This window comes from Primulina eburnea, chromosome 13 (genome assembly GCF_022965805.1).
Source record: "Primulina eburnea isolate SZY01 chromosome 13, ASM2296580v1, whole genome shotgun sequence".
Classification (NCBI taxonomy): domain Eukaryota; kingdom Viridiplantae; phylum Streptophyta; class Magnoliopsida; order Lamiales; family Gesneriaceae; genus Primulina; species Primulina eburnea.
In genome coordinates this window covers 1,679,446-1,700,265 of record NC_133113.1, presented here as the reverse complement: position 1 = coordinate 1,700,265, position 20,820 = coordinate 1,679,446, and the positions used below count along the sequence as shown (strand labels likewise).

Here is a 20,820-nt window from a genome sequence, read left to right as displayed (position 1 = left end):
TTTAAATCGCACAGCAACTCAAGTACCACGGTTCGACCGCTCTACCAAGCAGAGACAATTATTGCACCCAACAATCTCAATCCCAATAATTGCACTTCTTGCAATCAATGAGAATCGAATTCGTGACCTTGGCTCTGATACCAATTTTAGGACCGAGTTCTTACCGCTTTACCAAAATCTATAGCTAGTTGTAATGGTGCAACTCAAATATTTTAAATCGCGCAGCAACTCAAGCAACACGGTTCGATCGCTCTACTAAGCAAAGACAATTATAGCACCCAAAATATTTGGAGTATTCAAACAGCCAAATCAAGCATCTGGAACTCCAAAATAGGTACTTTGTAGGTCAAAATAAATACTTAATCTTATTTCATGATGAATGATGAACTATATTTTTTTTAAATAAAATGACATGAATACGTTATCCTAATGCATTTTTCATGAAAAGACCAATAATGACTAGATCTGTGGTGATTAATAAAAAAATATAGTATTTTCTTATATATATGGAGTATTTAAAGAGTGAAATCAAGTATCTGAAACATCATAATAGGTATTTTGTATGTCAAAATAAGTATTTACTCTTATTCCATGATAATTTATAAATAATATTTTTAAAATTATATTTTAGATGGAGAATACACATGTAATTTTTTTGAATAAAATAATATATTTATTTAAATAATATAGAGAAAAAATCGAAAATATAGTATTTTATTATACATTTGGAGTATTCAAAGAGCGAAATCAAGTATCTGAAACACCATAATAGGTATTTTGTATGTCAAAATAAGTATTTACTCTTATTCCATGATAATTTAGAAATAATATTTTTTTAAAATTATATTTTAGATGGAGAAGACAAATGTAATTTTTGTGAATACAATAATATATTTATTTAAATAAAAAATGACAAAAATGTAAATTTAAGTTTGTAGGGAGCTAAAACTAAGATAATGGCATTGTCAGGTACTATTTCTTAAAAAAAGATGACTAGATACTGAATCTTAATTTAAACTTTGACAGTGGGATTTTTCACAAATTTACCGTTAAAACAATCACTTTAGTAAATCATTATTAGGTGAGGGACAAATAGGAGATAAATATTAGGAGATATAGCAAAATCGATTATTTTTATTTTATTTTTCTTAATTAATAACATAATTAGTCTATTTAATCTTTCTATTGACACATTTGTTTGAGACAGGTTTTGTATTAACTTCAATTTCTGGGAACTTCTTTCTTTTGGTTCGACCATATTCAAAGATAATATACTGTATCAACAATTTTATTTTCCTTTATTTTCTTTTTTTTCCCAATTAATAATGGGTTATTCCTGTCAACACACACGGTTGGGAAGCAAAAAAGGGGTAAATTACAAGAACCACATTCAAAAATCTTTAAGTCAAATAATTCACGTGAAAAAAGAGACTTTTGTAAACTAAATTTGTTCAATATTAATTGAAAAAACAAGACTTGTATTATGGGGAAAAAAAAGGACGGGGATGTATCTATTTTTCAATAATCCTGTAGATGATATTGATATGTTCGATGTAATAACTGTCTTTGCTAGAAGAGTGAGCGAACTGCTTGATTTTGGGTGCAGTTTAAAATAATTGAGTTGCACCATTACCACCAGTTATAACTTTTTGTAAAACAGCAAACGCTCGATCCTACAATTGGTATAATTAAGAGATAAGGTTACATGTTAGATTTTCATTTATCGCAAAGAATGCAATTATTATGAGGAAGATTGTTGAGTGAAATAATTGTCCTTGCTGGAAGAGAGATCGAACCGTGATGCTTAAGGTGTTGTGCGATTTAAAAAGATTTGAGTTGTATCATTACCATCGGCTATAACTATTGGTAAATCGACATCCATAGAAATCGCCACATTGTAACTATTTGATGTAATGATGCAAAAAACAAAAAAAAACAAAAAAAAATAAAATTGCTCCATGTAATATTATAATTCTTGATTACAATTTCTATATCGATTCTTCTAAAATTATATATATATATATATATATATATATATATATATATATATATAATTATCTCATGATAGGTATCTTGTGAGAAGATATCACGGATTTTTGTTCGTAAGACGAGTCAACCATGTTCATATTCACAATAAAAATACAATGTTTTGGCATAAAAAATAATGTTAATTACAATGAATTTCTCATTATAAAATTATAATCTATATTAATTTTAGCAAGCCTAATTAAAATTTAATTAAAAAATAGTATTTTTCTTTTTAAAATAAATAGATGATTTTGTATTCAGGCAACTTGACATGATAAAATTGCATGTTAGTATTTCGAATTAAGGAACAACATTCAACACTTGCAAATTTATACATTAAGCTAATAATGTTACTAAAGCTTAATGTATTTAAAATGTAAAATTTATATTTTTTTTTAGTACGTTTTTCCAATAGTCAAAATTATGTCTTAGTGCAATAGCTTGGTTTTCTTACACATTTTAGACATTTTTTAAGAATCACTATTATAGCACGGAAAATTGACATATTCTTGACATGATCTCGACATGGTATCAAACATTTCTTACATATTCTACGTCGTGTCAGCACTCCTACAAAAAAATAAGAAGGGAACATAAGTCAATTTATTATAACTATTTAGATCACCTAAATCCAATTTATGCCAACTTACACAACTAATTGTTTTCCCCTTATTTCATTAGCAAAAAGTTTATACATAAAAAAAAATGTGGTAAATTGTATTTATCAGCCCTTGTAAGATTTCAGAAAAGTATAGAACATTTGTTAGCTTTGGTAAACCGGGATAGCCTGCTATGATAGATATCGACAAGTGACGATAGGACTGTTATATAGTTTAAAAAAATTGGAGGTACGTACATACATCATTACCATTATAGCTATAACTTCTAGTACCAGGGGCGGATCTAGGATTTCGACACTGGGGGGCCGCTTAGTTTATTTTGCGACGGTTTTCTCAACAACCGTCGCTATATGACGACGGTTATAAGAAACCGTCGCGGATTTTGCGACGGTTTCTGTCACAACCGTCGCTAAGCCAAAAAAAAAAAAAGAAGAGGGATCAGGTTTCGAAATCGGGTGGAGCAAACGTTATAATTGGCTTTAGCCACTGACATACATGGACGTATAATTCATTTTGGGGGGGCCATGTATATATATATCTGTTTATATATTTAGTTTAAAAAAAATTAATATATATACTAAAATTTTTTTTTAAATTTTTTGGGGGGGCCGTGGCGCCCGTTCGCCTTACACTAAATCCGCCCTGTCTAGTACGATAGACGGTTAATACTGCAAATGCTTATGTAAAAGTAAATATTTTTTAAATTAAGATATTTAAAAACCATGCCTATTTGCCCCATTTGCGGAGTTCTAAGCTTAGTTAATGACACTAGCTAGTTTTAGAAGATAAAAGAGTCCGACAAAAAAGACGAGACATGGCTATATTTTACGATTTTAAAGAAAGCTGTATTCATAAGCAAAGGAAGAGCATGAAAAAAACTGTCAAACTACGATAATTATCTTCCCTTAACTTATGGGCCGACGGGACAAATGCAAAATCAATGAGACCAACCAACATGTGATCTCATTAAGTTCTACCTGTTGGTTGGGTTCTTTATGCAAAGCAAACTGATCCCAGCCAGCACTATATATATATATATATATATATATATATATATATATATATATATATATATATATATATATATATATATATATATATATATATATATATATATATATATATATAGTTTCTGATATGTATACAACCTGTGGGGAAAAGCCCTTTTGTTTCTGAGTAATTGGTTGGAGGGATAAAAGCTCAGTGGGTGAAAATGAGGCTTCAAAGTTCCCTTTTCGGGGGTTTCTTTGTTCTGTCTTTACTATTTGCAGTGAGTTTCAGTAATGCTGATACGTACGAGGTCGTAGGGATTGGAGAGTGTGCGGATTGTGAGGAGAATCGCTTCAAAACCAGCCAGGCATTTTCAGGTAATCAACGAACCGATTGCAAATACTGAGAGTCCTTTTGTGAAAAGATAGCAAGAAACTAGCTCCAACGTAAAATATATAGTTTTTTGAGATATGTTGGCTTTAAAACACGTAATTCAAAACACATTTGGGTTGACTTTTTCATTTAAGACATGGTTTTGAAAGCTATTAATTTTATATGGAATTTCTCGCTCTATTGACTTTTCCGAGATAGTGAATCATTTGTTCTTTCGAACAACTAAATAATATTATTACGTGATATGTTGTATTGTTGGTGTTTTTTTATATATCTTTTCCTTAGATTAATATTTGAAACATCAATATGTTGTTTCTCGACTTTAATGTGAATAAATAACACAATGCAATTACTGACAGAATAATCAAGAAACTTAAGATTTCAACTGGTATCATTTGATCTTGGTTTAATATTTCATTTGGATGCTCGAGTTCTTACCAGCTTTTTGCACTCTTTTTCAATGATCAGGGCTTCGTGTAAGCATAGACTGCAAGCTCGAGGACGAAAAGATCGAAAGAATCGGTTTCGGGGAGCTCGATGATGAAGGAAAATTCAAGGTCCCGATCCCGAATACATTTGAACAAACACTCAAAAAAGAATGCTACGCGCAGCTGCACAGCGCGGCTGCGGTTGCTTGCCCAGCCCATGATGGCCTAGAGGCCTCAAAGATTGTGTTCAAATCCCAAACAAAAGGCATATACACCTTTAGCCCCAGCAAGAATCTCAAATTTTCAGCTGCATTGTGCACTTCCAAGTTCTTTTGGCCGATTTTCCAGTTCCCTCCTCACCCACTTGATCCTTGGAAGAATCACTTCCATTGGTTCCTTCCTCCCCAAGTACCGGTCTACCAGCCCCCGGTCCACGTTTACAAGCCGAATCCACCGGTTTACAACCCGCCGGTTCCGGTTTACAAGCCGAATCCACCGGTCTACAATCCTCCCCCTGTTCCAGTTTACAAGCCGAAACCACCAGTCTATAAGCCACCTGTTCCTGTTTACAAGCCAGAACCACCGGTGTATAAGCCACCTGTTCCAGTTTACAAGCCCAAACCTGAGCCACCGGTTTACAAACCCAAACCCGAGCCACCGGTTTATAAGCCCAAGCCTGAGCCACCGGTTTACAAGCCCAAACCCGAGCCACCGGTTTACAAGCCCGAGCCACCGGTTTACAAACCCAAACCCGAGCCACCTGTTTATAAGCCCAAGCCTGAGCCACCTGTTTACAAGCCCAAACCCGAGCCACCTGTTTACAAGCCCGAGCCACCGGTTTACAAACCCGAGCCACCGGTTTACAAACCCGAACCACCAGTTTACAAGCCCAAACCCGAGCCACCGGTTTACAAGCCCAAGCCTGAGCCCAAACCCGAGCCACCTGTTTACAAGCCCAAGCCTGAGCCACCGGTTTACAAGCCCAAACCTGAGCCACCTGTTTACAAGCCCAAGCCGGAACCCAAACCCGAGCCACCTGTTTACAAGCCCAAGCCCGAGCCACCTGTTTACAAGCCCAAACCTGAGCCCAAACCCGAGCCACCTGTTTACAAGCCCAAGCCCGAGCCACCGGTTTACAAGCCCAAGCCTGAGCCCAAACCTGAGCCACCTGTTTACAAGCCCAAGCCGGAACCCAAACCCGAGCCACCTGTTTACAAGCCCAAGCCCGAGCCACCTGTTTACAAGCCCAAACCTGAGCCCAAACCCGAGCCACCTGTTTACAAGCCCAAGCCCGAGCCACCGGTTTACAAGCCCAAGCCTGAGCCCAAACCTGAGCCACCTGTTTACGAGCCCAAACCTGAGCCACCTGTTTATAAGCCTCTCCCCCCTCCGGTTCCTGTCTACACGCCTACACCCGAGCCGCCAGTGGTGACCAAGCCTCTGCCACCTCCAACTCCGTATTATCCACCAGTGATCAAGAAACCTTGCCCACCTGTCCCAGAGCTACCTCCAAAGTACTTGAACCACCCCAAGTTTGGTCATTTCCCACCACTCCCTCCATTTCATCCATGATCATCTCAAAAAGCTGTAAATTACCACTTCTGTTTCATCTCAAAAGGATGAATCGTAGAGTTTAATATATTATTTGCCGCATTCTAATAACGAAAATTACGTTTTTTTTCAAGTTTTTTTAAGTGAGTGAGACAGTCAAGTTGCATCAATTCTTGTTTCTTTGTAATGTTGTACCAAAGTTCAAATATATCATCAGTTGCCCTCTTCGTTTGCTTGAGAATACAATATTTATTTCATCGAAAACAGAGGATAGAATCCTTATTCGTAAGGCCCTCAATTGCTACTTTATTTTATTTTACAGGTAAATTGATTGAGGCAGCAAAAGATGTATTAAAATTAATAATATTTTATACCCGTGTCATTAAAAACAAGGTATAAAACACCTCGCAACGCACTTCATTGGATCACAAAATATGAACAGAATTGCCTTTAAAAGGAGCTTTAAAAAAACATAGCAAGCATAGTCGTGGGAAACGGTAAGATCGATGGAAAGATATCACTTTATAACAAGTGCAGCATCCTTTCTTACGAATGAGATGAAATTGACTGTAATGTACTGCTTCTCTCTGTTTCGTTGTCAATGTTGAAGTAATCTTGCAGAGCTAACATCTCAATCTTGCTGCTTTTTAAACTTTTAATGGCTTCAGCAGTAGCCAAAGCTCCAGCAACAGTAGTTACTATAGGAATCTTGTAAGCCAGAGCCATTCTTCGCAGCTGTCTTCCGTCAATTTGGTCGAGATCGTCGCCTGAACTTGTGATCACCATCATCTGAATTTGCCTGTTAGCAATCATATCACCGGCATGAGGCCGTCCCTCGTGCATCTTCAACACTCGCTCGACTGGAAAACCTTCGGAATCGAGGACATGGGCTGTGCCAGAAGTCGCAACAATCTTGAAACCAAGATCAAGAAAGGCTCGGGCAATTGTTGCAAGATGGGACTTGGTTAAGTCGTTTAAGCTGAGAAAGAGGGTACCAGAAAGAGGTGGCTTCTGTCCAGCAGCAATTAACGCCTTCGCAAATGCGATTGAGTACTCGTAGTAGATGCCCATAACTTCACCAGTACTACGCATCTCCGGACCTAGAATAACATCAGCTCCTTGGAATTTGTCAAATGGAAGAACGGCTTCTTTAACAGACACATGCTTTGGGATAACCTCTTTTGTGAACTGCAAGTCCTGGAGAGTTTTCCCTGACATAACGAGAGCAGCATATTTAGCCAGTGGATGACCAATGGCCTTGGATACAAAAGGAACTGTCCTGGATGCACGAGGGTTAGCCTCGAGCAAGAAAACTTCCCCTGAAGCCGTAATTGCATACTGACAGTTCATGAGTCCAATCACATTCAACCGCTTCGCCAATTTTGTTGTCCAGTTTCTAATTGTTTCCAAGCATGAAGATGACACAGTTTTTGTGGGAAGCAAGCATGCTGAATCCCCGGAATGGACTCCAGCCTGCTCAATGTGCTCCATTATTCCACCAATCACTACGTTACCATGTGAGTCAGCGAGTGAATCGACATCAATCTCTATAGCATCAGATAAGTATTTGTCAACAAGAACGGGACGCTCGGGATCCACCTCAACAGCAGTTTCAAGATAAGTTACAAGTTTTTCATCACTGTAAACAATTTCCATTGCCCTACCCCCTAAAACATAGGAAGGTCGAACAACAACAGGGTAGCCAATGTCTGCCGCAATAGCTAGTGCATCTTTTTCACTCTTCGCAATTCCTCCCTTTGGCTGCTCTATCTGTAATTCCTTCAAAATTGTATTAAATCTCTCCCTATCCTCAGCAGCATCGATAGAATCAGGGGATGTGCCCCAGATGCTAACAAATCCAGCACCACTTCGACACTTGGGCTTGTGCTCATCTAAATAATGCTGAATAGGAAGAGCCAATTTTAGAGGAGTTTGACCGCCAAATTGGACGATGATGCCATCAGGTCCTTCCAAGTCGATGACATTGAGAACATCCTCAACAGTGAGAGGTTCAAAGTAGAGCCGATCACTGGTGTCATAATCTGTCGATACTGTTTCTGGGTTTGAATTCATCATGATTGTTTCATAGTCTGCATCCTATAAAAAGAGAAAGAATTCCAAGATTAGAAGAAGACCCAGAAAAGTTAAACCTAAACTATCTACAATCTGATCGAACGGAAATTTAACAATAAGATTCCTGATGTCCCTGAATATTTTTTCATACACAATTGCCGATTATTTTCAATTGACTTGTAAATTGGCATTTCTTTACTCTTGCTCAAAAAAGACATTAAGGCTCAACAAGTTCATAAACAAGTTATCTTGAGAAGTAAACGGGGAGAAACTTATATAGAGCACCAATCAATTAAGATGCACAAACCTGAAGGGCAAACGAGGTATGGCAGCAGCAATAATCAAACTCAATCCCTTGTCCTATCCGATTTGGTCCTCCACCTAAAATCAAAACCTTTTTCCTTTGAGTGGGAGCTGATTCACACTCAAACTCATAGGATGAATACATGTAAGGGGTATCAGCTTCAAACTCTGCAGCACATGTATCGACTCTTTTGTATACTGGTTTAACCCCAAAAGATAATCTCTTTGATCGAACTTCTTTCTCGGTAGACTTTATGGCGTAAGCAATCTGTTTATCACTAAACCCTCTTTTCTTCACTTCCCAGAAGTCATCAACAGTCATTTGTGACAAATTCCGAGCCAAAAGATACTGTTCCACATCTACAAGTTCTTTAAGCTGAGTGAGGAACCATTTATCAATGTAACTCAATTCATGGATATCATCCACCTTCATTCCCCTCTTCATTGCAGCATAAATGGAATGGATGCGATCTGGGCTGGGCACCCGTAAACTGTATTTTATTATCTCCCAATCCCAGTCAAGTTCCTTGACTTGTGCACAACCCCATCCAAAATACCCACATTCTAGTGATCGCACAGCTTTTTGAAAAGATTCTTGGAATGTTCGGCCCACTGCCATCGATTCACCAACAGACTTCATCTGGGTTGTTAGAATTGGCTCTGATCCAGGAAATTTCTCAAATGCAAACCTAGGTATCTGCATTAGCACAAAAATATTTGATGATACTAAAATTTATGAGTGAAAACAAGAGGTCATAATATGTGCACAAGCCAGATAAAAACGAAAAAAACGAGAGCATCACCTTAGTAACAACATAGTCAATGGAAGGCTCAAAACTTGCTGGTGTTTTCTTTGTGATATCATTAGGAATCTGATCCAATGAGTAACCGACCGATAACTTGGCAGCCATCTTGGCTATAGGGAAACCAGTTGCTTTTGATGCCAAAGCTGATGATCTTGAAACTCTAGGATTCATCTCAATCACCATTACCTCTCCGTCTTTAGGATTAACAGCAAACTGAACATTAGAGCCTCCACATTCAACTCCAATTTCCCTAATAATAGCAATAGAATAATCTCTGAGTCTCTGGTACTCCTTATCTGTCAAGGTTTGTGCAGGGGCCACAGTGATGGAGTCCCCAGTGTGAACTCCCATGGGATCAATATTTTCAATCGAGCAAATAATCACCACATTATCTGCTAAATCTCTCATAACCTCAAGCTCATACTCTTTCCACCCCAACAAGGACTTCTCAACCAAAACCTGAGATGTCACACTAGCAGCGAGCCCTGACTTACATATGGCCTCGAATTCCTCCCAGTTATAAGCAATCCCACCTCCTGTCCCACCTAAGGTGAATGCAGGCCGGATAATCAAGGGGAACTCCCCAATTAAGTTGGCAATATCGATGCATTCCTCAAGTGTAGTCCCAGTCCCTGAAGGAGGCGTCTTAAGTCCAATATTCTTCATAGCCTGCTTAAACAAATCCCTATCCTCTGCCTTCTTGATTGCATCAAGCTTTGCACCAATTAACTCCACACCATACTTCTCAAGAGCACCACTCTCTGCCAGCGCCACAGCAAGATTAAGTGCCGTCTGACCACCCATAGTGGGCAACAAAGCATCAGGTCTCTCCTTTTCTAGCACTTGCTCAACCAAGTCTGGTGTCAATGGCTCGATGTAAGTCCTGTCTGCCATGTCAGGGTCAGTCATTATAGTGGCCGGATTTGAATTAATAAGGATCACCTTATATCCTTCTTCTCTAAGAGCCTTGCAGGCTTGCGTGCCTGAGTAATCAAACTCGCAAGCCTGACCTATCACAATAGGCCCCGCTCCCAAGATCAGGATCTTCTTTATGTCTGTTCTTTTGCCCACACCTTTTTCAACTCCAAGAATCCCTCCATTTGATGAACCATCACCATTTTTTACACCAGTAGCCTGAGTTTTTGCAGACTTTAAGGTAAAGCGACGAGATGACAGGTATAGACTTGTTGAACTCTTCTTTAATGCTACTTTTGTCTGGGGGAAAAGGTGGGGGGAAAGCTTTTGTACGGGTATACTTGGATTGGCTTGAACCAGGTTATATAGAGCATTTTTACATTGATGTGCACAATGATTCATCTTCTTTTAATACGTCTATTTCCTTGCCCTTTTGATGTACTCCTATATTTTCCTGCAAGAATCAACACAACGACATTTAAAAAAATCCCAAAATACAAGCCTGGGATCAGTGATTATGAGCTTAAACATCCAGTAAAAAATTCCAGATAAAGAAGAATGATTTAACCAAACAACAAAAAGAGAGTTTGTGCTGCAGGGGAAAGGAGCGCCGATACAAAACTCCTCAAATTCTCAGTACAAAAGTTCGCTACATTCATAAATAGATCATATCAAGCACATAACCTATGTAGCACGGATAATCCTAATTTTTTTCTGAAGTATCGGATACGGATACGATACGCCGATATGCATGTCAAATAAGGCAAAATCTGTATCCTTGACTTTTTGTAGGTCTGACCGGTCGGATATGACTTGGACACAGCTAATTTAGGCAAAAGATTTTTTTTCTTCTTAACTAACTCCTTATATATATATAATATTTATATAAATATATATATATATAATATTTATATAAATATATATATATATATATAATATTTATATATATTTAAATAATTGTCGTATCCTAGACTTAGTGTCATATATTTTCAAAATTTGTCGTATCGTCGTATCCTTATCATACTCGATATGGTACCCGTACCCGTATAAATGGAACATAGCTCATAACAAACTCACACTGTCCAAATTAAGGTGGCAAAGATTTTTCTGAGTAAAAAGATACTGTATAGTGTAATAAAACCTAGAACATACAGCTTATCTAGGTCTAAATCAAGCAGATCCCAAAAACATATGCAGAGTCACCCAAAAAATCAAATTACTCAAACCAACGTTCCTAACTGACAACAAGAGTGCAACACAAAATTCATTCTTAAAGTATTTATGCATATTAAGTTAATAAAGCGATTAAAACTCATAAGTCCATAAACCATGTTTACACAAATGTCACTGGATTGAATCCCTGTTGGATTTTTACGAAAGTGTCGAATTTGAACATTAAAAAGTCTATTTTTTGTAAAAGGTTGGAACTTGAGGCATGTGATTATGTAATGTAAAGAATGCATTACCCGGTTATACATATTGTTAACCATAGTAAACAATATCTCATCATTGTTACACTAGATTCAACTGTAACTCCAGCAACAGGTGCGGAAAACAGAAAAGCCCGAACACCCATTTCATGAACACCGTATTTAGCTTCACAGCTCTGATTTTTACAACTCAATCACTTCAATAACATATATCCGTTGGGTCAATTCCACAAATACCTGAGTCCGTGGTGGCAATAACACAAAACAAATAGAAATCCGGTAAACACGAATTATGTAAATGGGAATACTCACGTTACGTAGATACTTACTAAATGCTGGAAATGGAGGAGGCGTATAGGAAGAAGAAGAAAACGGGGGCTTGGCTGCTCGCAGTGCTCGAGTCTTGGAGTTCTGGGCGAGGGTTTTTACCTTTTGGTTTTTTCTTTTTTTTTTTTAATGACAATTTCCCAAAATTCAGTTGTAATAAAATCTTTAAATATAATAAGTTTATTAGAAATTTCAAATTTCAATATTTTTCAAAATAGTTAATTGCCCCTAAAAATAATATATTTATCCTTTATTTATAGAATGGGTCTTATGTGAAACATCTCACGGATCTTAATCTATGAGATGGGTCAACTCTACACATATTCACAATAAGAAGAATACTCTTAGCATAAAAAATAATATTTTTTCCTGGATGATCCAAATAAGAGATCGTCTTACAAATATGACTCGTAAGACCGTCTCACACAAGCTTTTGTCTTATTTATATTATCAACTGATTGACTGAATTATATATATATATATAAAAGAAAATATTGTTATGTTTTTTTTGAGTGTGTCTCATGTGAGACCGTCTCACGGATCTTAATCTGTGAGACGGGTTAACCATACTCATATTCACAATAAAAAGTGATACTCAGCATAAAAAGTAATATTTTTTCATAGATGACCCAAATAAGAGATTCATCTCACAAACACGACCCATGAGACCGTCTCACACAAGTTTTTGTCCTTTTTTTAGAACTCGTACTTTCGTTTTTTGAGTCGATTGTTATCATGTTTTGAGTCTGCTTATTTTTTAAAAAAAAATGTATTAAAATAACATAAATCTTTTTAAATTTTAGAATTAGAAGCAACAGTAGAAAAAACTCTTCATTGAACTTTTCTTCATGTTGCTGTCACAGATGAAAGGAGTGCAACAGTCTACCTTTTGTCTGGTACTCTGGAACATTTGGCGATAGCGAAACGGCAAAGTTTGGAACGATACATATAATGATCCATCCACAACGGTTCGACTTGCACTAGAATTCCTATGTGACTGGTTAAGAGCAAAGCAAATATCCCAAGAAATAGATGTTGTACAGAACATGGATAGTGGTTGTCTTGATTGGCATAAGCCACCCCGACTATATATAAAATGTAATGTGGATGCGGCGTTCTTTCCTTCCGATCAAAAGATAGGCATAGGATGCATCTTACGTGATGAAAATGGTATGTTGCTGAGGTGTCGTTCCTGTGTTGTTGCTGGGATGTTTAGTGTTAAAGAGGGGGAGGCCATGGGTCTTCTTGAAGCGTTATCTTGGGTGCGAAGACTGGGGTTGAAGAAAGTGTACTTTGAAATGGATGCAAAGGTGGTGGTGGAGTCGATTAGATATTCCGACGTTGGTATTTCAGAATTTGGGTCTATCGTGCAAAGCTGTAAAGATATAATTAGATGTGAGCATGACTTTTCAATTAGTTTTATTCGGCGATAAGCGAACGAGTGTGCTCATGCTTTAGCAAAAGCTTCTTGTTCTTATGCTAGTCCAATGGAGTGGAGTTAACCTCCGGATTGTGTTACTTCTTTTTTAAGTCGTTATTGTAATAATCCATTCCATTATTAATAAAATTTCTTGTTTAGCTTCAAAAAAAAAAAGGAAGAACCCAAACAATGGTTCCATGGTCGAAGACATATAGCTTGTCCAACACAAAATACTCGGCTACGTTTGGTTGGAAGGATAGGATAAACTAATGATTAGTATGTAAATGATAAGAAAAATGATTGTGATAGAAATGTAATATATGATATAAAATAGTAGTATATTTGGTATGATTTTTAAGTATGGGATAATTTTGAATTTTTTGATGAAATGACGCAATTGCCCTTTTCTTTATTCTCATGATGCCCTCTTTCTTGTTTTTTAGCCCCCTTTTTATTTTTTGATAAAAATTAGATTTATATAAACAAAATCTTAAAAGAAAAAAAAACTTGCTAAAAATAAAAAAATTAGATTTATATAAAAAAAAACTTGTTAAAACAAAGGAAAATTTTATTTTATTTTAAATTTTTTTAACAAGATTATATATAACTTGCATATAATGTGTACATATGAGACTGATATATATTAAAGTTGAGTGTAGAAGACCAACAACTTGGTATGTGGTATGGCTTTGTGTCATAATACATATGCATGTTTAATGGACCGGTTCGTTCGATAAGCCCGGAACTGAGACTGGTATATATGAATTGGACTTGAAACCGTCTAAAATCCACTTCTCAATGGATTCCTGAACCAGTTCCGGTTTTGGAACTGGATCCGTTACCAGACCATGTTTGGAACCGAAAATTTTAAAAATAAAATTAAAAGACCATTGGGAGGCACCGTTGGCCCAATGCATGTATTCAGTAGCAGCTGCCAACAGCTATTGAATACACTAAATTAATTGCAATTTGACCCCAAAATTGGGAATCAAATTGCAAACATATACTTTTTTATCACACAAATCAATTATAAATACATGATCATTTTTACATTTTCACATAACAATTTTCTCTCAACTTATGTTTCTTTACAATCAATTTTATCTCTTTGTTATCATTTGTTAACATATACATTATAAATTTTGCTATAATTTTAATAACACTCAATATTCTTTTTATTATTATTTTCTTACTATTTCGCAATTTATTCATATAAATAATTTGAATTTCAATGGTGTCAACTTCTGTAATGCCCGAGAGTTAATATCGTGTCAATTACGATTATTGATTCTTAATCAAGACGATTATGAAAGGGCTAACCAGGACACGAATTAAAAGTCTGTTGGTGAAATCGTGAGTGCGAGAGCCGAAGGTCTCGCGCATATGCGCGAAGATTGGCGCGCATATGCGCGAGCAGGGCAGGAGCCATGGTGCAAATCAGAACACTTGGCGCATATGCGCGAAGATGCGCGCGCACATGCGCGACAGGTCCAGTAGAGTTCGCGCACATGCGCGGCAGGAAGCGGCGCACATGCGCGAGGGTGCCGAGAAGCGAAGGGCCGAGGCAGAATGTCTCGCGCATATGCGCGAAGGTAGTCGCGCATATGCGCGAGACGTGTTGCACGTTGGGTGTGCCACTCGGCCTTATGCATGTTCGTGTGTATATATATATATATATATATATATATATATTTATATATATATATATATATATATATATATATATATACATGCAAAATCATTTCTTCAGAAAGGAAAGCGAAGAAGGAAACGAAAGCTTCGGGAGAATTTAGCTTTTGTGATTCAAATTCAATCGTGACATCAATCCGTCTGTCCAAATTGTAATCCGACTTCGGTACGGTAATCCTATAGATGTAGGCTACAACTTGACATAAGTGTCGCTACGTTTTGACTTGCTTTGAAATTATGCTATTGTCAGAATTAAATAGGATTCATATATGATGTTCTTGACATGATAGACATCATAGAATCGAAGTCAGAGTAAGAAATAGACTGATTATGGAATTGTTATGAATTTCTGATTATAATCGGTTGATATCGGACAGATTTGGATTATGGATTGATTATAGAATGTATTGGATATGGGTTATAGATTGTAACTATTATCTGGTGAATTGGTATAGACGGGGATATTGGAATTGTACCGTTATACCGTTGATTTTGAATTAATTCCAGATTGATCAGATTGTTATGGAATTGACTAGTATATTGATATGAGATTATTGATATTGTCAGTACCAGACAGGCTTTGAATTCAGGACTTCGACTGAGCCAGAAACTGACGAAGGAAAGGTATAAATTAATGTTGAGTTGGGATTGCACAACTCGAGGAAGGTTTGACTCGAGTTTCCCTAAATCACATACTTAGTTTATTACATTGATTCTTGTAATTGATGAGATTGATGTTTGTTGTCTATTGATTATAGCCACTGCATGTAAGGACTGCTGATTCGCTAGTCATTGATTGATTTGCGTAGATACTGACTGTATGTATTGATTTCTGAGTCGTTGAGTCATAGGCTGATTCGCCTAGTCACCGGCTGATTCGTCGGGTTATTGACTGATTCGTCTAAACTTAAGCTGATTCGCTTAATTACAGGCTGAGTTGTCTGATTATTGGCTGATTCGCCTAATTACTGGCTGATTCGTCAGGTTATTGACTGAGTCGTCAATTCTGCGGCTGATTCGCCCAGACACTGGAGATATTAATTATATCGATGCCGTTTAGGGATTGATTCATTCCTATCGACTGAGATTCGATATAATTACCTATATCCAGACATCGGGATCCCTAGGTTAGAGTTGAGTCGAGTCTGAGACGACGCGTTGTTTGAGTTGAGTTTGAGTCTGAGTGTGAGTCCTGGCTTGATATTGATTTATATTATTTGATGTTGATTATGTTCCTGATGATGGTACATGTTTAGAATCAGAGTTATTCTTGATATTGCTTCATGTTCTGATTTGATACATGTTATGATTATTGCTTATATGCTTTTATATATGTTTTTATATGATTGCACGTTTACATTGTTTATACTGGGATATTTATATCTCACCGGAGTATCCGGCTGTTGTCTTGTTTGTATGTGTGCATGACAACAGGTGGGGCTGGATCAGGGTCAAAAAGAGGATGAGAGAAGATTAGATAGCGTGGAGATCCGGGCTTCGAAGCAACATAGGATTCAGCACTGATGTGTAGTTGAACCTAGTTGAATTATTGTAGATAACGCAAGAGTTGTATGTTCATGTTTAATATGTAATTTGAGTAAATTACATTACGTTTCCGCTTTGTATTTGAAAAAAAAAATTTAGACCCTGTTTTATAATTGATTAATTAGTCCCAAATATGATTAAGAACTTGATTAGCGTCCGGGTCCCCACAACAGGTGGTATCAGAGCTGTAGGTACTAGAACTGCGGATTCTTGAGATTGAGATAGAAGAGGATAGTGAGCGGGGTAGATTGAGGTTTTCTTTCCTTGCTTGTGAATGCTAGCATGCTTACTGCTTTATATAATACATGTTACTTGATTTATCTGATTTGATTTTGTAATATGTATTATTGGGCACGAATCTGAATTGATTCTCGATCAGCAGTAAGATTATCGGGAGGGAGATTGAATTGAAACAGATGGGTTGGATTGGGTCACTAATCCTTTTAAGTTTCAGATATGCCTCCTAGACGAATTCCAGAACAGGGTAGTACATCGAATCCTCCAATGGATGTAACACCGGCTCCCATGGAAACCTTGCTGAAGAGGTTTCAATCATTCAAACCACCCACTCTGAAAGGTACTGAGACATCAGTTGAGTGTGAGAGTTGGCTGAATGATATCGAAAAACTGTTTGAATTGCTGGAATATAGCGATGAGCGCCGAATTAAGTTGATTGGGAACCAGTTGCATAATGTTGCAAAGAGCTGGTGGAGTACGATGAAGAGGGCTTTGGAGCAACGAGGTACGACTATTACTTGGGATGTATTTAAAACTGAATTTTATCAGAGATTTTTCCCAGTGTCGTACAGGAAAGACAAGGGGGCAGAGTTTGCCAATTTGAGACAGGGTCAGCTGAACATTGAAGAATACGTGACCAAGTTCTCTACCTTGTTGAAGTTCGCTCCACATATGGCTGATAATGATGAAGCCGTGGCTGATCAGTTCATCAATGGCTTGAATCCTGATATCTTTACATTGGTGAACACAGGGCGACCAAATAACTTTGCTGATGCCATGAATAGAGCAAAGGGCGCTGAAGCAGGCCTGATAAGGCAGAGAGGAGCTGCATTTGTTTCTCAAGAGTGGAGACCACCGCAACCACCTCCCAGATTTGAGAGTGATAGTAGTGGTGGAAAGAAAGATTTTTTGAAGGCTAGAGGAAAGCAGTTTAAGAAGTCTGGCGGCAGTTCCTCTAGTTCTAGTGGTCCCCAACAGAGTTATACTGGAGCTTACTGCGGAAATTGTGGAGGGAGACATTCCACTGAGCAATGCCAAGGAGTGCTTGGTAGTTGTCACTTCAGCAAACAACAGGGACATTTTTCCAGAGTGTGTCCACAGAGGGATTCCCAAAGATTCCAGGGAGTCGAATCATCTGGATCAGTAGCACAGTGGAGTAGACAATCAGCTGTTGTTCCTTCATTTCAGCCAGCACCATCTCAGTCACAGCAGAGGCCAGGAGGAAGCCAGACAGTTGGCCAGCCTCCTAGACAGCAGGCCAGAGTATTTGCTTTGACCGAGGAGCAAGCTCAGGAAGCACCAGATGACAATGTTGCAGGTAACTGATTTGTTTGATTATCCTGCATATGTATTGAGGAATACCGGTGCTTCACATATTTTATTTCTGGAAAATTTGCATTGATCCCTGCATTATCTGTTGAATCCCTAGTTACTGTAGTATATGTTTATGTTCCTTTGAGAAAAGATCTGGTATCAGTGAGTTCTGTTAGATCTGGTATACTACAGTAGGATAAGAATGAGATCGAGTTAGAATATATGGTAGCTAGTATTGTACCGATGATGTCTGAGTTTGGGACTGCATTACGAATATTGATATGCGGATCAAGTACAGAGCTACCCTAGATTAATTTTAGAAGAGGGTGAGAATTGAACCTGAGATGGCCAAGGGATGAATACTGTACGATAAGGATTCTAGATTGAGAATTCCTTTGATAATTCGTACTAACTATGATTCGATTAGTACAGAAAGGAGCAGAATAACTCCTTATGTATTCAGTTGATTTACTGAAATTGAGTCTATCATTGGCTGATTTACCAATGATATGAAAGTTAGTAATGTTTTTCCCTGATAAGATTTCAGATCTGAGTTCAGTCAGAGAGATTGAGTTAACCGTGCTTAGTTGACCAAGGTGAATATCAGTGTCAGATATTTGCAGTTTTATGAGTTTAGCAGATCGGTACTAATGAGTGATGTCTTGAATCCGACTGAATAGTGTTGCTATTCTGAATTCGGGTTTGAATCAGATAGAAGACAGTGTTGGTGGAAACAAATGAAAGCTGATATTGCTGAATTTGTAGCCAAATATCTAAATTGCCAACAGATGAAGGCTGAGAAAATGAAACCCGGAGGACTATTACAGAGTTTGACTATTTCTGTAAGGAAAAGAGATCACAATTCCATGAATTTTGTAATGAGATTACTGAGATCCTCCCGAGGTTGTGATGCGATTTGGGTTGTGATTGATCGATTGACCAATTCGCATGCCTTATTCAGTACAAGATGATGTACCGATATGACCAGATGACTGAAATTTATGTCAGATGAGTGATCAGACTGCATAGAGTGCCAAAGTCGATTGTAGTAGACCGTGATTTTTGGTTTATATCGTACGTTGGACAGAGTTTGCAGTAGGCTTTAGGTATAAAGTTACCTTTTAGTACCGCAATCATCCACAGACCGAGGGATAGTCTGAGCAGACGATCCTGACATTGGAGAATATGTTGAAAATAGTAGTGTTTGATTTTAGCACTAGATGGCAAGAGGCAGTGCCATTTGGTGAGTTTTCGTACCATCATAACTATCAGACGTGTATTGAAATAACTTCTTTCGAAGTATTGCACAAAAAGAGGTATCGATTCCCTCTTTAGTGGAAGATATCTCTGAGGTTCCTGAGAATGAACCTGACATGATCAGAAATATGACTGAAAGAATGAAGTTGAGTCAGAAGAAAATGAAGGCAGCCCAAGATAGACAAGCCGAATATGCCAACGTCGGAAGATGACTGTTGGTAACTGAGACCAACGATCGAATATATCGTTGATTAAGATAAATAGATTCGATAACAGCTGATGAAGTGGAGTTGTTACGAACTATTGATTGGTGTATACGGATGTTGTATAGCCAATACGGTGAGATGGATTTCAGAATAGATTCATTAAGAGAAGAATTGGATTTAAGCTCTGTATACATTTCTTCTGATATATCTGAATTGAATGTTTATGAGTTCGAGGACGAACTCAGATCTAAGAGGGGGAGAAATGTAATGCCCGAGAGTTAATATCGTGTCAATTACGATTATTGATTCTTAATCAAGACGATTATGAAAGGGCTAACCAGGACACGAATTAAAAGTCTGTTGGTGAAATCGTGAGTGCGAGAGCCGAAGGTCTCGCGCATATGCGCGAAGATTGGCGCGCATATGCGCGAGCAGGGCAGGAGCCATGGTGCAAATCAGAACACTTGGCGCATATGCGCGAAGATGCGCGTGCACATGCGCGACAGGTCCAGTAGAGTTCGCGCACATGCGCGGCAGGAAGCGGCGCACATGCGCGAGGGTGCCGAGAAGCGAAGGGCCGAGGCAGAATGTCTCGCGCATATGCGCGAAGGTAGTCGCGCATATGCGCGAGACGTGTTGCACGTTGGGTGTGCCACTCGGGCTTATGCATGTTCGTGTGTGTATATATATATATATATATATATATATATATATATATATATATATATACATGCAAAATCATTTCTTCAGAAAGGAAAGCGAAGAAGGAAACGAAAGCTTCGGGAGAATTTAGCTTTTGTGATTCAAATTCAATCGTGCGATCAATCCGTCTGTCCAAATTGTAATCCGACTTCGGTACGGTAATCCTATAGATGTAGGCTACAACTTGACATAAGTGTTGCTACGTTTTGACATGCTTTGAAATTATGCTATTGTCAGAATTAAATAGGATTCATATATGATGTTCTTGACATGATAGACATCATAGAATCGAAGTCAGAGTAAGAAATAGACTGATTATGGAATTGTTATGAATTTCTGATTATAATCGGTTGATATCGGACAGATTTGGATTATGGATTGATTATAGAATGTATTGGATATGGGTTATAGATTGTAACTATTATCTGGTGAATTGGTATAGACGGGGATATTGGAATTGTACCGTTATACCGTTGATTTTGAATTAATTCCAGATTGATCAGATTGTTATGGAATTGACTAGTATATTGATATGAGATTATTGATATTGTCAGTACCAGACAGGCTTTGAATTCAGGACTTCGAC

General features: G+C 37.7%; 3 protein-coding genes across 8 annotated transcripts; 2 read left to right on the top strand and 1 right to left on the bottom strand.

Moving 5' to 3' along the window:
* Positions 1-3,732: 3,732 nt before the first annotated feature.
* LOC140810875 (uncharacterized) lies at positions 3,733-6,238 on the top strand. 2 transcript variants are annotated; one of them, XM_073168780.1, is made up of 3 exons: positions 3,733-4,015; positions 4,500-5,194; positions 5,258-6,238. In XM_073168780.1, exons 1-3 carry the CDS (start codon positions 3,862-3,864, stop codon positions 6,029-6,031), a joined length of 1,623 nt encoding a protein of 540 aa, XP_073024881.1. In that variant the 5' UTR covers positions 3,733-3,861; the 3' UTR covers positions 6,032-6,238. The 2 variants fall into 2 exon arrangements, with proteins under 2 accessions (XP_073024881.1, XP_073024880.1); XM_073168779.1 differs by having other exon boundaries at positions 4,500-6,238.
* A 127-nt stretch (positions 6,239-6,365) lies between these two features.
* On the bottom strand, positions 6,366-12,004 carry LOC140810873 (carbamoyl phosphate synthase arginine-specific large chain, chloroplastic-like). Of its 5 annotated transcripts, none has more exons than XM_073168774.1 (4): positions 11,867-12,004; positions 9,190-10,561; positions 8,391-9,083; positions 6,366-8,107 (listed from the first exon to the last, which is right to left on the bottom strand). In XM_073168774.1, the coding sequence occupies exons 2-4, from the start codon at positions 10,507-10,509 to the stop codon at positions 6,557-6,559; spliced, it is 3,564 nt and encodes a 1,187-aa protein (XP_073024875.1). In that variant the 5' UTR covers positions 10,510-10,561; positions 11,867-12,004; the 3' UTR covers positions 6,366-6,556. The 5 variants fall into 5 exon arrangements, with proteins under 5 accessions (XP_073024875.1, XP_073024876.1, XP_073024877.1 ...); XM_073168775.1 differs by having other exon boundaries at positions 11,775-11,981; XM_073168776.1 differs by having other exon boundaries at positions 11,855-11,981.
* A 906-nt stretch (positions 12,005-12,910) lies between these two features.
* Positions 12,911-13,366, top strand: LOC140809136 (uncharacterized). The gene is made up of 2 exons (XM_073166625.1): positions 12,911-13,208; positions 13,299-13,366. Exons 1-2 carry the CDS (start codon positions 12,911-12,913, stop codon positions 13,364-13,366), a joined length of 366 nt encoding a protein of 121 aa, XP_073022726.1.
* Positions 13,367-20,820: the final 7,454 nt, after the last annotated feature.

What these genes read in the sequence shown, in the direction of transcription:
- LOC140809136 (XM_073166625.1), top strand. Translation starts at nt 12,911, where the DNA reads ATGGATAGTGGTTGTCTTGATTGGCATAAGCCACCCCGACTATATATA. An exon ending in GATTAGATATTCCGACGTTG is followed by an intron (nt 13,209 to 13,298) that starts GTATTTCAGAAT and finishes TTCGGCGATAAG; the next exon opens with CGAACGAGTGTGCTCATGCT.
- LOC140810873 (XM_073168774.1), bottom strand. Translation starts at nt 10,509, where the DNA reads ATGAATCATTGTGCACATCAATGTAAAAATGCTCTATATAACCTGGTT. An exon ending in TTGACTATGTTGTTACTAAG is followed by an intron (nt 9,084 to 9,189) that starts GTGATGCTCTCG and finishes GTGCTAATGCAG; the next exon opens with ATACCTAGGTTTGCATTTGA. An exon ending in ATACCTCGTTTGCCCTTCAG is followed by an intron (nt 8,108 to 8,390) that starts GTTTGTGCATCT and finishes CTCTTTTTATAG; the next exon opens with GATGCAGACTATGAAACAAT.
- LOC140810875 (XM_073168779.1), top strand. Translation starts at nt 3,862, where the DNA reads ATGAGGCTTCAAAGTTCCCTTTTCGGGGGTTTCTTTGTTCTGTCTTTA. An exon ending in AACCAGCCAGGCATTTTCAG is followed by an intron (nt 4,016 to 4,499) that starts GTAATCAACGAA and finishes TTCAATGATCAG; the next exon opens with GGCTTCGTGTAAGCATAGAC.